This window comes from Podarcis muralis, chromosome 12, assembly GCF_964188315.1.
Source record: "Podarcis muralis chromosome 12, rPodMur119.hap1.1, whole genome shotgun sequence".
Taxonomy (NCBI): Eukaryota; Metazoa; Chordata; class Lepidosauria; order Squamata; family Lacertidae; genus Podarcis; species Podarcis muralis.
Window position 1 is genome coordinate 21,761,282 of NC_135666.1, and position 20,811 is coordinate 21,782,092.

At 43.7% G+C, this 20,811-nt stretch overlaps 1 protein-coding gene across 1 annotated transcript; it reads left to right on the forward strand.

The window, feature by feature from the left end:
• The first annotated feature begins 5,720 nt into the window (after nt 1-5,720).
• Nucleotides 5,721-19,617, forward strand: LOC114607232 (patched domain-containing protein 3-like). Its single transcript, XM_028750235.2, has 4 exons — nt 5,721-6,827; nt 16,011-16,132; nt 17,358-17,503; nt 17,724-19,617. Exons 1-4 carry the CDS (start codon nt 6,045-6,047, stop codon nt 19,307-19,309), a joined length of 2,637 nt encoding a protein of 878 aa, XP_028606068.2. The 5' UTR covers nt 5,721-6,044; the 3' UTR covers nt 19,310-19,617.
• Nucleotides 19,618-20,811: the final 1,194 nt, after the last annotated feature.

Consider the following 20,811-nt stretch of genomic DNA (forward strand, 5'->3'; position numbering starts at 1 on the left):
TACCTGGGGGGCAGCCTCCGCCTCCGCGGGGATCCCCGGCCTCCATCCTGCGGCCCGATCTCCGCGGGGGTGCAGGCAGGCTGCGCGGGGTCTGCGCGGAAGAGCCCCTGCCCGCCCGGCCGCCGCCGCGCTCATTCCATGGCCGGGAGAAGAGCGCTTCAAACAAAATGCCCGGCCCGCCAGGCCACGCTGGGAAACGTAGTTCGCGCACCCCGCGCGGGCGCGGAGCCCAAGGGCGAGGGGACTACGGATCCCGGCAGCCCCCGCGCCGGGGACAGAGGGGGAGAGGCCGGGTGCAGGGATGGAGGGACGGGTGGGCGAGCGAGTGAGTGAGTGACAGCCGCCAAGCCTTGGCCGAGAGCCAGGAAGGGCCTCCCCGGAGGAGGAGGAGGAGGAAGGAGGCGCAGAGCGGGAGGGAGAGAGGGAACCCCAGGGGTCATCTAGTGACGGCGCCCCAATCGAAAATTTGACTTAAAAAAAAAAATCTTTCAATTTTTTAATTTTTCCCGCGGCACACCAGGCAACATCTCGCGGCACACTAGTGTGCCATGGAACAGTGGTTGGGAAGCACTGGGCTACACCATCAGCCCATCCAGCATGGTTATGACACACGGGGCAACGGGGCTTATGGGAGTTGTACATGTAATAATGTAGTCACTGCTACTAACAACGTGCTACTAACAATGTGCTACCAACCACGCTGACGAAGAATTCTACGTAACAGTAGTCAATATCCGGAATCACTGTTCAGTGTTGGACATCATATTTGCTGAATACACGAAACTTCACAGCTTGTCTTTCATCGTACAAAGTCTGGTACCTCGCTTCATTTAAAGATTGTCAGAGACTTTGAGACTAAAGATTTCAGGAAGATTTATTTTCTGAACCGTTTTAAGGCTTTGGCTTTTATTTTTCTTCCTCTGGATTTTGGCAAAAAACAAACCCCCTTTTTTTTCCTTTTCAGCTTTAGTGAGGCCTGCAGATTTTTCCATATGTGTTGAAAGTACATCATCTTAGAGAGTCCTAAACATGGTTTTTATTTTAAAAAACAAGCACACAGAGAATTATAGTTGCTATTTAATTATCTTAACCAACTACAGCAGAAATATGGGACTGATTTTGTCACGGCATTTATTTCTCTACCTACTGTTCCATATCTTTTACAACTTCAAAGCATTGTGGAATTTATTGTTGGAGGAACTGTTGTTGGCATCTATCTGTCTCCAGAGACTATCAAGTGCACCTCTGGGTCTGAAGTCACACCACCTAGTGATCTCCCCAGGGCGAATGCCTGGGCAGTGTGCATAGGGGCCCTGGACTGCCTAGGTGACAAGAATTAAATAGAATTAAATCTGGAGAATCAGTAAGAGCTATTGCTAATCAACATTTTATATTGATTGTTAGCGTATATGGTAACTAGGTGCGCAGATGCGGTTCATTTATATTTATAGCATGAAAGGCATATGATTTTAGTATGTCAAGCTGGGGCAGTCTGTTGCATAATAAGGAAATTTCCGTGGCTACATTTTCCAGCTGATGGGAAGCCAAGGAATGTTTGGAAATTTTGTTCTCCTCTGTGTCCTTACTTGCTTTCTTTAGCACATGAGAGAAAGATAATGCAGCCCCAGTTAAAATATAGATTTATGTATTTACTTAGGTGATTTCTACACCTCTTAATAAGTTTCTGGGTGGTCTCCTGGATCACTCACATTTGTTCATCATTGTGCTGTTGCCATGATTCTTTGCAATATTTTAGGGGAAGCAGGTGGTACATGTAAAATTGTGTGATCCATACATTATTTCTATACATACATGATTCTCATTGAAATTTTGCCAGAACCTGGCGATTTCCCGTTTGACATCTTTTTAATTACTTGGGCAGTTTCTTCTATTTCTATGTCGGCATTTAAATATTTATATTCTTCTTCTAATATTGACAGTAAATTATTCTGTAACAAATACTCTTTTTATTTTGTTTTAATCTTTAAACTCTGTTTTATACAGCTTTTTGTAGTAATTTATAAAACTTTGTTTAATTTTTTTCGGGTCAGTAGTTTCTTCTCCTTGATCTATTATTTTGTTTATGATTCTATCTGTTTTTCTTTTATTAACCAAGCCAGCATCCTGCTGGCTTTATTGGCCAATTCAAAATATCTTTTGTCTCATGCATTTATTTTACTTTCTACTTCCTTATTTTATTAAGTTGGAAATATGTGATTGTAAGATCTTTATTTTTGGCTTACTTTTTCATTTTTTGGGTTTTTGATCATTTCATTTTGTCTCTTATCTGTCTTATTATTTCTTGAATATTATTTTCCTTTCTTTTAATTTTCCATGCCATTTATTTGTTGTATCCTGAAGCCCCTCATATAAGCCTTACCTGTGTCCCAAATTACGTTTCACCCAAAAACCCTTCACTGTGGCATTGAACAGAACTTGCTTGGCAATCACATAATTATAATCATTTCTAGATTCATGAACTCTTGTGAATCTGCAGTTTCTCACCACAGTTTATTCCGAAACTGCTTCATTCAACCTCTGTGAAATCTTCTTAGTGCTAGCTTTAAAGAACTGTGCCTTTTTGCTCTTCTGGATCCTAGCTGGTCTTCAGCAAGCTTTTAAAATATATATATTTATACGTGGGACACCCATCATTAATTTTTTTTATCAGAAGGAGCTAAATACTATCAAAACAGCAGATGCAGCAGCAAGCAAGTTCCTTAAACAATCAGGTCATGTGCATAAGAAGTAAAACTGAAAGTAAAATACATTTTTTTTAATACTTGGGGTGTGTTCACATTCCTGCCTCAGAGTGCTATTACCATATTTTTTGCACCATAACACTCACTTTTTTCCTCCTAGAAAGTAAGGGGAAATGTCTGTGCGTGTTATGGAGGGAATGCCTATGGGTGGCGGGGGGGATCTGCTGCAGTCGTGAGCAGAGGATCCATGGCTCCCCTTCCTTCCCTCCTCTGTGGCTTGCTTTGAAACAGCAAAGCGGGAGAAGAGCCGCTGAGTGGGGAGGAGAGAGGGACAGAGAGCCTGCTTCTTTAAAGGAGCAAAGCGGGAGAGGAGAGGAGCCGCTTACACGAGTGTAAGCGGCTCCTGTCCGGTTGATTCCTTTAAAGCAAGCAGGCTCTCTGTCCCTCTCTCCTCCCCACTCAGCTCGCTAAATAGCAGCAAAGTTTTTCAGCTCGCTAAGCTGGGGGTGAGCGGGGAGGAGGGAGAAAAGCAGAGCCTGCTTGCTTTAAAGGAGCAAAGCGGGAGAGGAGAGGAGCCTTCTCTCCTTATACCCCTCTTCTTCATAATTAGCAGCATCCTTCTCCACCCATCCCACGCGTGCTTCTTCTCCCCTTAAACCCCTCTTCTGCATTATTAGCAGCATCCTTCTCCACACACTCCATGCGTGCTCCTTGTCCCTTGAGTGCTTTTCCTTCCCTCCCCACTTAAAACGTGGTTTCAAAGCACGGATCCACATGGATCCTCAGGATTTTTGCACTGGGTCACCCCAAATTCACCATCAGATCACATAGCATGTCCATGGCTACATCTTGCACCCAAAAAATCACGCACCCACTTTTGCCTGGGGCGCAGTGGTGCAAAAATGTGGTTACAAAGCATGGATCCACATGGATCCTCAGGATTTTTGCATTGGGCTACTCCAAACTCACTGTCAGATCACTTGTCTGTGGCCACAGCATGAACCACAAAAATCATACATCCACTGTTTCGTTTAGAATATTTTTTCCCTTGTTTTCCTCCTCTAAAAACTACGTGCGTGTTATGGTCGGGTGCGTGTTATAGAGCGAAAAATACGGGTAAGTTGTTGTTGTCGTCCGTCCCCCCCCCCCCCGCCAGTGTGTTTCATGCCTCTTTCTGCCTTCGGCTGTTCTCATCAGGACAGCTTCATTACTGTCAGATTTGTTTCTCTTTGAGGGTGCTGATGGCAGGAGAGAGACAAATTAGGAGTGGCTTAAGGACTCAGCAGTATTTTATAATGGAGTACAAAATACATAACATGTCATGGGAACATGAATTAAAAACTCCGCACTGGAAATGCGGCAAGTGTACAGTAAGCAGAAGTGTGAACACAGTCTTTGAAAGATACACCAGCTTGCATAGTAAAATTCTTGGAAGGACCGAAAGAGTAACCCAACTTTCTCCCTGATCCAGCATTTCATTAGGCTGGAGCTCATCCAAATGATGATGAGCTAGCAAATCAAGGGAATCTGGCTAGTAGTGCGATTGTGCCGTGCAAACACAAAAAATGCAAATGCATTACTTGGCGCCTTTATATTTTCAGCTTCTTTTTTCCCTGGAAATGTTCCAGTCGTTAGGGTTGCAAAGACAGGCTTGAAAATGTGTGGATGATCTCTGGTGATGCCTCTAATGCCACAGGACTCCGAAGGATGTGTATAGGTAGCAGAATTTCAATGTCCTGAATAAGTACTTGCTCCTCCTTGTAAGCAGGAAAGCTTATGTGAAGTGAGGAAAAATAAATTAACCAGTTCACACTGATCTGGAGTTGGGGGTGAACAGGGAAGCGGCTAAGTTTGCTGAGGATAACAAATGGTTCCGGTCTGTAACAATATAGTACCGTATTTTTCGCCCTATAGGACGCACCGTCCCATAGGCGCACCTAGTTTTTTTGGGGGGGGAAATAAAAGAAAACAATTTTATTTCCCCCCCAGGCGTGGGGGAAGCCCGAGCTTCCCCCGACCCCAGAACAGGCAACTCTCCGCAAGCCATGGGAGCCTGGCGCCGGGCTCCCGCGCCTTGCGGAGACCTGCGCAAAGCCTGGGCGCGCTGAGCTCAGCGCGCCCAGCCTTTGGCATGCAGGCAACTCTCCGCAAGCTGCGGGAGGCCAGCGCTGGGCTCCCGCGCCTTGCGGAGTGCTGCGCGAAGTCTGGGCTCAGTGCGCCCAGGCTTCAGCATGCAGGCAACTTCTCCGCAAGCCGTGGGAGCCCAGTGCGCGAAGCCTGGAGAGTGAGAGGGGTCGGTGTACGCACCAATCCCTCTCGCTCTCCAGGCTTCAGTGAAAGCCTGCATTCGCCCCATAGGACGCACACACATTTCCCCTTCAAATTTGGAGGGGGGAAAGTGCATCCTATGGGGCGAAAAATATGGTATATATGCATCTGTTTTTCTAAACAGAACCTAGATTAACTGTGGGGAACCAGTGGCCCTCCAGATGTTAGGACTCCCTCTCCAGAACGGCCAGTCATCAAGCAGATCTGGAGAGCCGCAGGTCGCCCACCCTTGCGGAAAAAAGACTGCCGAGACGAAGGAAATTTAAGGACTATTTACAAAAACATTTTAAGTTATATGAATGTTGAGAATTTGCTAAGTTTTGAGAAAAACATGCTTCAGTATTGAGATTCGGAAATGATTGAAACTAAGTTATGTTTGAGAAAAGTTTAACTTTTAGAGTAAATAATTAGATGAAAATACAAATACACATGAAACAAGGTTTTAATTTGCTGTTGATTTTTATTGTAAAGAATGCAGGGATGGAGGATGTGGGGAAGTCCAGTAGATGTTGAAAAAGGATTTGAAAAAGTGAATCTTTTTTTTTCTTGTTTCTCTACTTTGTAAAAAAAAAAAAAAAAGCTTTTGTTGTGTTACTGACGATGTATCAATGTTGTACTTTGACCCTGGAAAACAAAGCAATAAAAAATATTTAAAAAAAATAAAAAATAAAAAGGCACTGCGCCCTCTCGTTCTGGATTTTCTCCGGAGTTTCCCTCAGACGTAGCAGCCAGATTGCAGCCAAGAAACTGATGCCTTCGCTGAACGGGGTTTCCCTCAGAATCCCCCCCAACCGACTTCGGAGGCGGTTAACGGGTGGGCGTTTCCCGGCGAACCTCGCCCAGCGGCCATTTTTACCTCTTTCCCCGCTCAATTCCCCCTTTTCGAGATGTTTTAGAAACTTCCCAGCACACTCGTGCTAAGTGGGGCCGGGCTGCCCTACGCCTGACTTCCTCAGATAACGGTCTGAGCTCCTGCTCTCTTCGCCGCTGGGAGGAGGAGAAAGAGAAAAGGCGATGGCGCCTCAAAACTGTCACACGGACTGCGTGGAGAGGCCCCTGTCGCGCGCGCTGCGGGACTTAGGCGGCTTGGTGGGCGCGCACCCGTGGCCCTTCCTGCTCGTGCCCGTGGCGCTCTCGGCCGCTTTGGGCGCCGGCTTCGTGTTCCTGAGCAGCCTGGAGGACAACGACATCGAGGGCCAGTTCACGCCGCTCGGGGGCCCCGCCAAGGGCGAGCGGCGCTTCGTGCAGGCGCACTTCCCCACCGACGACGCGCGGCGCTTCTCGGCCGAGAGGCTGAGCACCGAGGGCTCCTTCGCCTCCCTCCTGGCCGTGGCCCGCGGCGGAGGCTCGCTCCTCACCCGGGAGGCCTTCGCCGAGCTGCTGGCGCTGGACCAGGCGGTGCGGGGGCTCCGCAGCCCCGACGGCGCCGCGCTCTCCTTCGCCCAGCTCTGCGCGCGGAGCAGCCCCGGCCACAACTGCAGCAGCGCCAACCCGCTGCTCAGCTTGGTGCAAGGCGACCCGGCCGGGATACAGGCGCTGCTGCCCGACCTCACTTTCCCGCTCTACGTCCCTCCGCTCACTGCCAACCCCCTTTTCCTGCCCCCCTTTCTGGGAGGCCTCGACTTGGGCCCCGGGGATGGGCCGGCGCGCCCCGTCCGGGCGGCCAAAGCGCTGCGCCTCTTCTACTACTTGCAGGAGGATGAGGCTTCTCGCAGAAACGACAGCGCGCTCTGGCTCCGGACGTTTCTGGAGCGCATCCCGGGCGTGCTGAAATCTTTGAACCTCGCAACCATCCAGGTAAGCGTCTCCTGGCACGATAGAGCCGCGATATGACTCTCTGTGTCTGCCTGATGCATGCTGCCATGCTTACTGGAGCGAACAGGATCTGAAGTCAAACCACTAGGGTCAGAGGTTCCCCATGCCTAACGCACCTGCATCAGCAAGTGGAGGCATTCAGTGGCGGCCAAACATTTAATTTTAGTAAGTAATTAGAAAACAAGCTATTGCAGCATCTCTGGCAACGCAAGAATGCCAAGGAGTGCCTCTTTCAAAATAATGCACATTTTATGCTTTTATGCTGTTTCCTGAATTACTTCTTTTGCACAGCTTGGACATGCTTGGATGTAAATCAGGGGCAGAAAACCTTGAGCCCATGGGCCAAATTTGGCCTGCCATGCTTCACCATTTGGCCCATAAGGCCATTTTGCCCAAACCATACCCACCTGCCCTACATCTGATGTCACATGTGATGTCAGGCACAGGGCAGGCAGAGATAGGGCTAGATCAGCTGCACATACAACCAATCCCAGCAGAAGGGACCACCCATCAGCTGATGCATTGGGACTTCAGTTCTGCTTGGGCACCATCTTCCCCCGTTCCCGTGGGCCAACTTTGACAGGACCACCTTATCTGTCAATTGCCTCTACGCACATGTCAAAGTTGGACTGTCGGATGGGGAGAGATATGGTCAAAAAGGTTCCCCACCCTTGATATAAAATGATTAATAAATTATGTAGATAAATAAATGAATACTTAAATGATCCAGAGCCTAGGCCCAGCACATAATTTTTCATATAATTTGCATATGTAATTGATGTGCATACAGTGGTGCCTCGCAAGACGAAATTAATCTGTTCCGCGAGTCTCTTCGTCTTGCGGTTTTTTCGTCTTGCGAAGCGCGGCTTATCGGCTATTAACGGCTTAGCGGCTTTAAGAAAAAGGAAACAAACTCGCAAGAACTCACAAGACGTTTCATCTTGCGAAGCAAGCCCATAGGGAAATTCGTCTTGCGGAACGACTCAAAAAACGGAAAACTCTTTCGTCTAGCGAGTTTTTCGTCTTGCGAGGCATTCGTCTTGCAGGGCACCACTATAGATGCCTCTAGAAAATTAATATGGTGGTTGACTGGGATTTGGAGAATACAGTAATATTCTTTGCAGGACTTCCAACTGCACTATAAATAAAGTTTTCAAAATATTTTTAAATAGGGGGAGCAAGGGGATTGAGATTTGGGCCCCACTGCAAAAAGCTTGGTGCCCTGAATTAACCTTTAGCAACACCTCCGCCAGATTATGTCAGTGTGATGGGCTGATTTGTTCGAAATGCATATCATTCGACCCACAGCTCCTCACCCATAGGAACCCCTCCCCCTTCTTTGCAAAAATGAAAACAAAAAAGGACCTGCTCCCTTAGCATTTGTAGAACAGAAAGCAGAACCTCACTGGCTGCTAAAAATGAGGGTTGGCTAACAAGCCCAAGCAAAATTTGTACTGTATCTGTTTTCTCAGCTAGGGTGGTTATTAGTGCAACTAGTTCTGCTTATCTGTGCTACCCAGGCCTGAATAGTTCCACCCTTTCTCTCTCTCTCTCTCTCTCCCTCCCCCCTCCCCCCACCACTATGTGGTTTGAGTACTGGAGCCAGGTAACACTGTTCAGTGTAAGGCTATTAATATGCCTCTTTGCATCCAGAAGAAAAGTATAGGAACTGCTCCAGACAGTAAGTTTTATTCCATTTGGGTTAGTCTGTTGCAGCTTTTCATTCATTAGCATGTATTTCCCCTCTCACCCTATTAAACAGAACTCACTCTGGTACTTAGAGGCATAAGGGACATGGGTGGCATTGTGGTCTAAACCACAGAGCCTAGGGCTTTCCGAGCAGTTTGAATCCCCGCGACAGGGTGAGCTCCCGTTGTTTGGTCCCTGCTCCTGCCCACCTAGCAGTTCGAAAGCACGTCAAAGTGCAAGTAGATAAATAGGTACCACTCCGGCGGAAAGGTAAACGGCGTTTCTGTGCGCTACTCTGGTTCACCAGAAGCGGCTTAGTCATGCTGGCCGTACGCCACATCCCTGAGCCAGTAAAGCAAGATGAGTGCCACATCCCCAGAGTCATCCACGACTGGACCTAATGGTCAGGGATCCTTTACATTACTTAGAGGCATGCTGCTTCTGAAGCTGGAGACATGGAATAGCATCATGGCTGGTTGCCATCGGTATTATTATCCTCCGTGGATTTGTCTAATCCCATTTTAAAAGTTATGTAAACTCGTGGCTGTCTCTAGAAGTTGGAAGCCAGACAGTGGTGCTAACCTGCGGCCTCTGCCAGTCATAGGCTGTGCACACATTGGTGACTTGAGGCATTAGAGACTTTGTTCAGCCAACCCAACCAAGCAGCTTAATGAAGACTGAGAATTGCTGGGCGGCCTCAGAATGTTGAGTGTCCAATGGGATGCGGAGTGAAATGAATTATTCTCAAAGAGGGCAGGGCTGCCTAACTTGAACCCTTGGTGTATGAAGTCGTGCACTGTTTAGGAAGGGCTATCTGAAAGACCACCTCACCCCTTATATGGCAAATCAAGTCACTGAGGGCCTCCAGCAGATACCACCTGATCAGGAGGTCTGTTCCGCACAATGTAGGACTTGGGCCTTTAGTGCTGTGACACCTGTCCTTTGGAATTACTCCCCACTGCTTGAATATTACACAGACGCTGTATCGGCTGTCTTTTAAGTGCCTCCTGAAGAACCTTGCTCTTAGCAAGTAGAGATCTTTCCCAGTCTACATCAGTATTGGAATTGTTTTAAGGATGTTTTTATTGTTTGCTATCCTGGGCCCCTAAGCAGGAACACTCCATGCTGCAAAATGTATTTCAGGTCCCACTTATATTCTGCTAATTGCACCCTGTCTTTATACTCTTGTGAGCATTTAGATTTATATATCAAGGACTTCCGGGTTGGCGCCATCGGCAATGGCTGAATTCCTCTGACCGGGAGGAATTTGCCCCGTGGAAAATTGGGTCTGGCCGCTACGGCAAAGGCAGAGACCCGCAAAAAATCACAGGCAGGAGAAACCTGTGAACGTGGGATTCGGCGGGCACCTTTTGCGCCTCCCCTACTCGCGGGGAAACCCGATTTCGGGGTTCCGGAGCGACGTGCGGTGAGTGGTGCGGTGCTTCGAGTCGTCTGCTTCTTCCACGGAGCGAAGCCGCATAGCTGTTGCCGGAGAGCGCTGACTTTTTCCTGTGGACAATTTGAATCTAAAGCAATTACCCGTGAGTAGAGCTGGAACGGGAGAATTAGATTTCTAAACGTATAATTTGGTATCGAAGCGGAGAGGTTCAATACAGGAAGTCCGCCTCCCCTTTTTGTAAATAGACTGAAGCAAAAAGGCTGTAAGCTGAAGCCTTGGAAAGCCCTTTGCAAATGACTAAAATTTCAACGGTAAAGAACATTTAATCCCCCCTCGGGGGCAGGAGAAGAGGGGGGAAGTTGTGGACTGAGTAGACCTGCAGGAGAGAGTGAAGAGAGTCAGAATACTGCCGCTCTGACCCTGGAAACGGGCTGCTAGCTGGATTGACGTCTTTTGGAATGTCCATTGACAGCTTATAGAACGTTCACTGACAGCTAGCTAAGTAAGACAAATACATTGTTTCTACATTGTTTCTACAGTCTCTGGTTGTTTCTAAAAAGGAATAAATAGTAACAGAAAATGGAAACTAACTTTGGATGTTTGAACTGTGTTTAAAAGAGGACATTATTGATCAATACAAGTAACATAAATTGAAACTGTTTCCCCCTAGTGGAAGTTTTTGAAACTGGTTGTTTTACAAGAGTTCTACAAGTGTGGAGCTAGGGGAATTTCCAGCTGTAAGATAAGAAACTGTGAGACTCTGGGACTGACCTTGAATCGTTTAAGTGTTATGGCAAATGGAAAGGAAAAAATAGATTTGCCAACTGCTGAAAAAACATTAAGGTCTGGGAAGATTAGGCAGCAACCTAGGAGAAGTTCAATACCAGATCCCCTCCCTCCGGCTGCTGCTGTGTCTATATCAGCACAACCAAAATCAAAAGGAATGCTATCAGAAGAGGTACTAGCGGTTGCGTTAAGTAAGATAAATGACTCATTGGAACAGCTTAATAAGAAAGTGGACGCGGCAACTAATAAAATTGATTTAAATACGAAAAGCATAAACAATTTGGGACTAAAGGTGAATACCAATACAGAAACGATTCAGAAATTGATACACAGCAGACTGCGGAGGAAGCTAGGGAAAAGGCTGCAGCTGCTGAATGTAAAGTAACACAATTGGTGAAAGAGAGAGTCCCAGCCCTACAGAGGCAACTTGATGAACATAAGCTGACGCTTGCTATGATTGAACTTAAAGAAAAACAGACAAATTTGAGGATCAGAGGCCTACCTGAATTTGAGAAGGAAAGTTTGATAGACTTTATTACACAGGAATTTGCTGATTTTTGGGACCTGGACTTGGGACAAGAAGAGTTTAGAATAGTGAGGGCCTTCAGACTTGGAAGAGGAGGGGGGGAAGAGAAGAATATAATAAGAGACTGCTTGATTACTCTTCGATCTAAAGAAGAGAGAGATAGAATCTTGGGTTGGCACTACCAGAAGAACCTAGAAGTACAACAGTCAAGAGTGGTAATTTTTAAAGATGTCCCGAAATATCTTTTGGATCTTAGGCCTGACTACGGAGATATTGTTGCCCTGCTGAGAAAGAATAAAATTATCTTTAGGTGGGAGTTTCCCCAAGGCCTATCTTTCAGTTTCAAAGGTAGGAAAATAAAAATAAGATCAGTAGAGGATAAAGTGAAGTTTTTGTACAAGTACGAGGAAGATTTGCAGAAGGGACTTGGAAAAGAGCCAAGAGCATCGGACAGAAGATCACCAGATAGAGCACCAGAGCAGAGAGCATCGGACAGAAGATCACCAAACAGGGGAACATTGGACATATCAACATTGTCTTTTGGACTGGACTCCCCAGTGAACGTGCTACCATTACTACCAACAGAAGAAGAGCAAGCATTGGGTGCAGTTGGAGGAACATTAGCGTAATTACATGATGGTGTTGCAGGTTTTGAGCTGGAATGTGAATGGACTAAATTCCCCTGAAAAGAGGCGGAAAGTCTTTCATTTATTGAAAAAAGAACATTTGGACTTAATTTGTTTACAAGAAACACATGTGATAAGGCTACACAGGAAAATAATGAGTAATAAAAGATTGGGCCAAGAATTCATTTCATCAGACAAAATTAAAAAAAGAGGAGTGGTCCTCTATGCAAAGGAGAGCCTATCACCGAAATTCTTATTTAAAGACGACCAAGGAAGATTTGTAGCAATTGAAATTCAATCACAAGGAGAGAAATTTTTGATTCTAGGTATATATGCACCAAATGAAGGAAAATCGGAATTCTTTAAGAAGTTACATGAGACCCTGATGGATTATAATATGATTTTGATGGGAGATATGAATGGAGTGGTGTCTACAAATATGGATAAGGCACAGAGACAGGTAGTCACCAAAGATGGTAGACTACCAAAAACCCTTTTTGACATGACTGAAAATATGGATTTAGTTGATATTTGGAGAATGAAGAACCCTCTGGGAAGAGAGGGAACTTTCTTCTCTGAGGCTAAAATGATGTGGACAAGAATTGACCAAATCTGGGTAACCAGGGGACTGGCTCCGAAGACTAGCAAAGTGGAGATCTGCCCCAAAACTTGTTCGGACCATAATGCGGTGAAGATGGAAATGAAATTAATGCCAAGCGGCTCCTTCAGATGGAGGATGAATGACACCTTGTTTAGGAATGAAGAGGTGACCAAGAAGGCCAAAAAAACTCTGAGATTATTTTGAGATAAACATGAACACTACAGTGGAAAAAAGAGTAATTTGGGATGCAAGCAAAGCGGTTATGAGAGGATTCCTAATACAACAGAATGCAATTAAGAAGAGAACTCAGAATGAAAAAAAGGATAAAATCCTGGGAAAGATAGGGGAAGGAGAGAAGAAACTGAGAGCAAAACCAAAGTCACAGGAGATTCTGAAAGAGATAAAGTTATACCAGGTACAATATGCGAAGCTGATGAATCAGGAAATAGAATGGAAGATTAAACAGATGAGGCAAAAGACATTTGAATCGGTAAATAAATGTGGGAAATTGTTGGCCTGGCAAATGAAAAAAAGACAAAAACTCAATACTATCACGAATTTGGAAGTGGAAAGAAAAAATATACAGAACCCAGTGGAGATTAGGAAGTGTTTCCAGAGGTATTTCAAACAACTTTATACACAGGAGAAGCAAAACGAAATGGACATTGATCGATTCTTGAAAATAAATGGACTACACAAAATCTCACAGGAAAAACAACTAATGTTGAACTACAAAATAACGGACCAGGAGGTGGAAGGGGCTATTCAGAACATGCAATTAGGTAAATCTCCAGGACCAGATGGTTTGACTTCAAGATATTACAGATCTTTGAAAGATTGGTTAATACAACCATTGATGGAAGTCTGTAATGAAATATTGGAAGGAAGAAAGGCACCAGAGTCGTGGAAGGAAGCTTACATTACACTTATACCGAAAACAGACTGAAAAGACACAGCTCAAAAACTACCGCCCCATATCGTTGCTAAATGTGGATTATAAAATTTTTGCAGACATTTTGGCCAAAAGATTAAAAAAGGTGTTAGTAGAAGAAATTCATAAAGATCAAGCGGGCAGACATTTGTCTGACAATATGAGGAATATAATTAATATTTTAGAAAAACTTCAAGTGAATATTAATACTAAGGCTGTCTTGATATTTGTGGACGCGGAGAAATCCTTTGACAACATTTCTTGGAGTTTTATGAAGAAGAATCTACAGGGGATGGGGGTAGGCCAAGGTTTTGAAAATGGTATAGGTGCAATTTATTCAGAACAAAAGGCAAAATTAATTGTGAATAATGTAGTGACAGAAGAGTTTAAGATTGAGAAAGGGACACGACAAGGTTGCCCAATTTCTCCACTGCTTTTTATATCGGTCCTTGAGGTTTTGTTAAACATGATAAGAAAGGACCAAGAGGTCAAAGGTATACAAGTGGGAGTTAAACAGTATAAACTGAAAGCATTTGCTGATGATTTAGTATTGACCCTACAGGAACCAGAATCTAGTACAAAAAGGGTATTGGAACTGATTCAAGAATTTGGGCAAGTAGCAGGTTTTAAGCTGAATAAGATGAAAACTCAGGTTTTAGAGAAAAATTTAACTGTAAATGAGAGAGAGAAATTTCAGGAAGAGACAGGACTAACATTGGTTAAGAAAGTGAAATATTTAGGGGTTAATATGACTGCTAAAAATGTAAATCTATTTAAGGATAATTATGAAAAAAGTTGGATTGAAGTGAAAAAGGACTTAGAAATATGGTCAAACTTGAAGTTATCATTGTTAGGCCGAATTGCTGTGATAAAAATGAATGTGCTGCCAAGGATGTTGTTCTTGTTTTGGACAAGATGGATTGTTTCAAGAAGTGGCAGAAAGATATTTCCAGATTTGTTTGGCAGGGCAAGAAGTCCCGAATAAAATTTAAGATATTAACTGATGCTAAAGAAAGAGGTGGATTTGCCCTGCCAGACTTAAAACTCTACTATGAATCAGCTGCCTTTTGTTGGCTGCTACTTGAAAACACTGATGTGTTGGACCTAGAAGGTTTTAATAATGTATTTGGTTGGCATGCATATTTGTGGTACGATAAGGTAAAAGCACATAAAGCGTTTAAAAATCATATTGTCAGAAAAGCATTGTTTAATGTATGGATAAGATAGAAAGATTTGTTAGAAAAGAAAACCCCAAGATGGTTGTCACCAATGGAAGCGAAGGCACAGAAAAAACTCAATATGGAGGCCAAATGGCCGAAATATTGGGAAATTCTGGAACAAGAGGGAGACAGACTAAAATTGCAGAGCTTTGAAAAATTGAAAAATAAAGTGCGAGATTGGCTCCATTATTATCAAATAATGGAGGCATATAATTTGGACAAAAAAGTTGGTTTCCAGGTGGAAAAATCAAAATTGGAAACAGAATTGCTAGATTCTAAAATTAAGAATTTGTCAAGAATGTATAACTTGCTGTTGAAATGGAACACTCAGGATAAAATGGTGAAATCAGCTATGATTAAATGGGCACAAGATGTTGGACAGAATATAATGATGGCTGACTGGGAACAGTTATGGACCACAGGTATGAAATTTACGGCATGTAATGCCCTAAGAGAAAACTTAATGAAAATGATTTATAGGTGGTACATGACACCAATCAAGCTTGCAAAAATTTACCATTTGCCTGAAAATAAATGTTGGAAATGTAATGAGACTGAAGGCACATTCTTTCACCTTTGGTGGACGTGCCCAAGGATTAAGACATTCTGGGAGATGATTTATAATGAAATGAAAAAGGTATTTAAATATACCTTCTTGAAGAAACCAGAGGCCTTTCTCCTGGGCATGGTCGGCCAATTGGTGCCAAAGAAGGATAGAACTTTTTTTATGTATGCAACAACAGCAGCAAGAATACTCATCGCGAAGTATTGGAAGACACAAGATTTGCCCATCCGGGAAGAATGGCAGATGAAGTTGATGGACTACATGGAACTGGCGGAAATGACTGGCAGAATCCGAGACCAGGGAGAGGAGTTGGTGGAAGAAGATTGGAAAAAGTTTAAAGACTATCTACAGAAATATTGTAAAATTAATTAATGTTAGAAAAATGTTGAAATGAAGTTATATGGCTTTAGTAGAAATATTATAAGGAATTAAGTACAGATAGGTTAATAGAGTATTAAAGGAAAAAATAAGGTTAGAATGAGTTAAGATAATTATAGGATAGAAAACAGAGGAAGATGGAAAGGAATTGCTGAAATAATTAACAGAAGTGGAATACAAAAAGGGAGGTGTGAGGAGGTCGTGGAAATAAGTGAATGAAAGATGGGATAATGAAATTGTTTGATTTATTTTATTGTCTTTGTCTTGTTTTGTTAATTTGATGTGTTGTATTGTTTTTCTTTTTCTTTTTTTCTTTTTCCCCAGTGTTTTTGGAAAAATAATAAATATTATTTAAAAAAAATAGATTTATATATTAAGAGAGAGAAAATATTTAACATGTGACCTTTTCTCTCTCCCCCCCCCCCCCACCGCTCCCTATGGCAGGTGGCTTATTTTACTTCATTGTCCAGACAAGAAGAGTTTGAAAAAAATACTAAGGAAGTGGTCCCTTTGTTTTCCATCACGTATACCTTAACAATAACCTTCTCAATTATCTCATGCTCAAGGTAATTGCTGAGAAAAGGGAAGTAATTTTTATCTTTTCATTTTGTGAGAGTGTATGGGGGACTCCCTGGTTCTGAATGGGGCAACTGTGTCTGTGAAGGAGCAGGTGCACAGCCTGGGAGTCATTTTGGACTCACAGCTGTGCATGGAGGTGCAGGTCAATTCTGAGTCCAGGACAGCTGTCTACCAGCTCCATCTGGTACACAGGCTGAGACCCTACCTGCCCGCAGACTGTCTCGCCAAAGTGGTGCATGCTCTAGTTATCTCCCGCTTGGACTACTGCAACGCGTTCTGTGTGGGGCTACCTTTGAAGGTGACCCAGAAACTCCCAACTAATCCAGAATGTGGCAGCTAGACTGGTGACTGGGAGCAGCGGCCAAGACCACATAACACTGGTCTTGAAAGACCTACATTGGCCCCCAGTACATTTCTGAGCACAATTCAAAGTGTTGGTGCTGATCTTTAAAGCCCTAAACGGCCTTGGTCCTGGATACCTGAAGGAGCGTCTCCACCCCCATTGCTCTGTCCGGACACTTAAATCCAGCGCTGAGGGCCTTCTGGCGGTATCCTCACTGTGAGAAGCGAAGTTACAGGGAACCAGGCAGAGGGCCTTCTCGGTAGTAGCACCCGCCCTGTGGAATGCCCTCCCATCAGATGTCAAAGAAATAAACAACTATATGACATTTAGAAGCCATCTGAAATCAGCCCTGTTTAGGGAAGTTTTTAATGATTGATGTTTTAATGTATGTTTAACCTTCTGTTGGAAGCCGCCCAGAGTGGCTGGGGAAACCCAGCCAGATGGGCAGGGTAGAAATAATAAATTATTACTATTATTACTATTATTATTATTATTACTATTATTATTATTATGTATTAGGAGGAGGTAGTAGATCTACCAAGCTTCATCTGAATGTCTGCCATCTTTCCCACATTCCATCGAAGAATGCAGACTCAATGGCCTTACCAACAGCCAACTTTGTTCTCCCCCCTCCTTAGTTTGTTTACTGTCTAGCTGATGAAGCATTCTGGGGAGCTTGGAAGCTTGCATCCTTTTTTGAGATATTTTGTGCAACTAGGGCTTCAAAACAAAGCTTCACACAGCTTCAGTGCATGCATAGCCGATCCATGTGGTGCTAACGGGTTTAGCTTGGTTCAGTGGGAGGGGGGATTAGTACATGGACCGTGATACTCTGAATCGAATTAGAATCTTCTTAATCTCTGTTTCAGGCTGGACTGTGTACGGACAAAAGTGTGGGTTGCAGCTTTTGGGGTGCTGTCAGCAGGCTTATCTGTCGTCAGCAGCTTTGGATTGCTGCTCTTTTGTGGGGAGCCGTTTGTTGTCACAGTTGCAAATTCGCCATTTCTTATCCTTGGTAAGTTAGCAAATGTACACATTCCTCCTGACTTCTCCATTGGGCTTTTCATTAATATATTTAAGAATCATGATGGGTGAAAATTACATATCTACGGGTTTGCGGCATTAAGGAGCCGTTTTTTTGGGGAGCCAAGCCATTCAAGTATCAAGGTACCACTGTATTTCTCTTCTCGCATGACATATAGGAACTAATATGTTATATATTTGCCGTTCTTCAGGGGTTGGTGTTGATGACATGTTCATCCTGGTGTCTTGCTGGCAGCAGACTAAAGTGAAGGACAGTGTCAGAGAGCGAATGGCTGACACCTATGGAAAAGCAGCTGTATCCATTACCATCACAACCCTCACAGACGTGTTAGCCTTTTACATTGGAATTGCAACTCCATTCCAGTCCGTTCAGGCATTTTGCATCTATACAGGAACAGCCTTTGTGTTCTGCTACTTATACAACCTGACATTCTTGGGGGCAGTTCTTGCTTTAAATGGGAGACGAGAAGAAAGCAACAGACACTGGCTCACATTCATGAAAGTGAACAATGAGCCTCAGGACTCTCAGGGCTGCACATATAACATGTGCTGTGTAGGAGGGTCTTTTGATGAGTCCACTGGAGCAGAGACTGAACACCCCATGAATGGATTCTTTAGAAAGTATTACGGTCCCTTCCTTATGCACAGCTGGACCAAGGTGCTTGTGGTAGTCCTTTATCTCATCTACTTGGGTATTAGTATTTTTGGCTGCACTCAAGTCCAAGAAGGTATAGATCTTCGAAATCTAGCTAGTGACAATTCTTATGTCATCCAGTATTATGAATGGGAAAAGGAATATTTTTCAGAATATGGTCCAAGGGTTATGGTGGTTGTTACTGAAAGCAAAGCTTATTGGGATTCATCTGTCCGTGCAGATGTTGAAAACTGTATGAACGCACTAGAAAGCTCATCCTACGTCAACAAGAATTTATCAGTGTCCTGGTTGAGAACTTACCAAGATGTCGCTAAACGTATGTCTTTCAATATAGATGACCGTAGGCTTTTCATTGACAATTTAGCCACCCTTTTTGGGATTAATCCAGACTTCAAGTGGGATGTTTATGTTATTGCTACAGAAATAATAGCATCACGTTTTTTCATACAGACAGTCAATGTTACTACTGCAGTGGATGAGAGGAGTCTTTTAAATGAGCTGAGAGGTCTTGCTAAGGACTGCAAGGTACCGTTAATGGTTTATCATCCAGCTTTTATATACTTTGATCAATATCTTGTGATCGCTCAGGACACAGTTCAAGCTATTGTGATTGCTGCTGGAGCCATGCTACTCATTTCCTTACTACTCATTCCCAATCCTCTTTGTTCTTTGTGGGTAACCTTTGCTATTGCCTCTGTTATTGTCGGTGTAGCTGGTTTCATGTCCTTCTGGAATGTGAATCTTGATTCCATATCCATGATCAACCTTGTAATTTGCATAGGGTTTTCAGTAGACTTCTCAGCCCATATTTCTTATAATTTTGTTGCCAGTGAGAAACACAAAGTGAATGACAAGGCTGTGGATGCTTTGTACATCCTTGGCTACCCTGTTACACAGGGAGCTATTTCCACTATCTTGGGAGTTATTGTACTCTCCATGGCATCCTCTTACATCTTCAGAACCTTTTTTAAGATCATGTTTCTGGTGATCTTGTTTGGGGCTGTTCACGGTCTCATTTTTATTCCTGTGTTCCTAACTTTCTTCGGCTTTTGTAGTAAAATGCCAAATAGACAGCTTCCAGTCAGTGCCCAGAGCTCCAGTGCTGGAGGAGTTCCTCTCTAAGATACAAATACTGTATTATGAAACCGCCTAATGTAAACATGACAATATTACAATGAGAGCAGTTCCATAATGGAACTAATTACCTAGCGGACAGGAGTGGACTCTTCCTGGTGAGCATTTAAGGTCCCCATCCCTACCTTGCAGGCTGCCATCTGATTGGGTTTTACTTTGATTCTGACTTGATTTTAGGATGTAGGATGTATTTTAATTGATTGCTTGATTTTATGGTAATATGTCATATATTTGATGTTAGCCTCTATGAGCCCAGTTTTGCCTCAGATAATAAATAAAATTTATTATTATTATTATTGTTCCTCAGTGTTCTCTCTCCCACCACTTGCGGGCCAACTTTGGAAAGTGAGCAGGACCACTGACATCACGATTACATCAGGTGGCCCTTTTGCCCACATGGGTCTTGCAGAGCACTTTTCATAGGGCTTCGTAAGACCCAATGATTAGCTGATTGTCAGGTGTTGCAAAGCAAACACAGCTGTTTGCTTAGGATATTTCAGGTACTACCATTCCACTGATTGACAGTGCCTCAAAACCCCTTTCAGTTGAGCCATGTTTTTACCTGGTCAACACTTGATGTAGGGCGGGCAGACATGGCTTGGCTGAAATAGTCTTGTGGGCCAAATGAGGCCTCACAGACCTTATTATTTATTTCATTAAAATTCTATACTGATTGAATGTAAAAAACAAACAAAAAAACCACCTCAAAGTGGTTTACAAAAATGCACCCCTGCTAATTATGCTTACGGACCAGAAGTTCTCCACACCTGCTGTAAACTATGGGCCTCCATTTGGGTTGGGTTAGAGACTGGTGATGTACTGGAAGAAATGTTGAGAATTTTCAACCTGTGCTGTTACCGGTACATCTTTGTCACCCAAGGTGCCTTTAGAGCTTTTAACTAACCTAGTGTCCTTCAGATGTTGTTGGTCTACAACTCCCACCATCCCAGACCATTGACAGTGCCAGCAGAGGCTGATGGGAATTGTAGTGCAAAACTGGAGGATACCAGGTTGGGGGAGGTTGCTTTAGAGAAAGGAATACATAATCAGTGCCTTTTTAAAAAGAAATTTGGTGCCAAAGTTCAAAGCTGCTTGGAAATACCACCTATTGAAGTGGGAACCCCTCCTTATCCCAGATCTGTAGGGGCCTAAGGTAGTATATCTTATGTTCTCTGTTAAACCAAAGATGCTGTGGTATCAGCACCCAAAATATACAATATAGCAAGTTTCGCTTGTGTCATATTTTTTTAAAAATTTCTTTTTTTTAATGTTTTTTGCAAGATTTCTTGGTTTATAAAAGTATGTGCAATGTCTCTTTTTTTAATTTACCTTTTCTACAGGTCAGTTTCATTTGTTGAGACATTAGTGTTACATTAGGAAGAAAAGGGAAGAAAAGGTGGAGGGGCCATGGTGGGTGGGGTGGGGAGGTTTCTTTTTTACTTAATGTATGTGTAGAGTTTTGTGTCAGCGTCGTTTGTGCAGGTTCTCTT

Bases quoted from the DNA above. Each gene is read 5' to 3' on its own strand.
- LOC114607232 (XM_028750235.2), top strand. From the start codon at position 6,045: ATGGCGCCTCAAAACTGTCACACGGACTGCGTGGAGAGGCCCCTGTCG. The intron at 6,828-16,010 runs GTAAGCGTCTCC...TCCCTATGGCAG, and splicing joins TGAACCTCGCAACCATCCAG to GTGGCTTATTTTACTTCATT. The intron at 16,133-17,357 runs GTAATTGCTGAG...TCTCTGTTTCAG, and splicing joins TCAATTATCTCATGCTCAAG to GCTGGACTGTGTACGGACAA.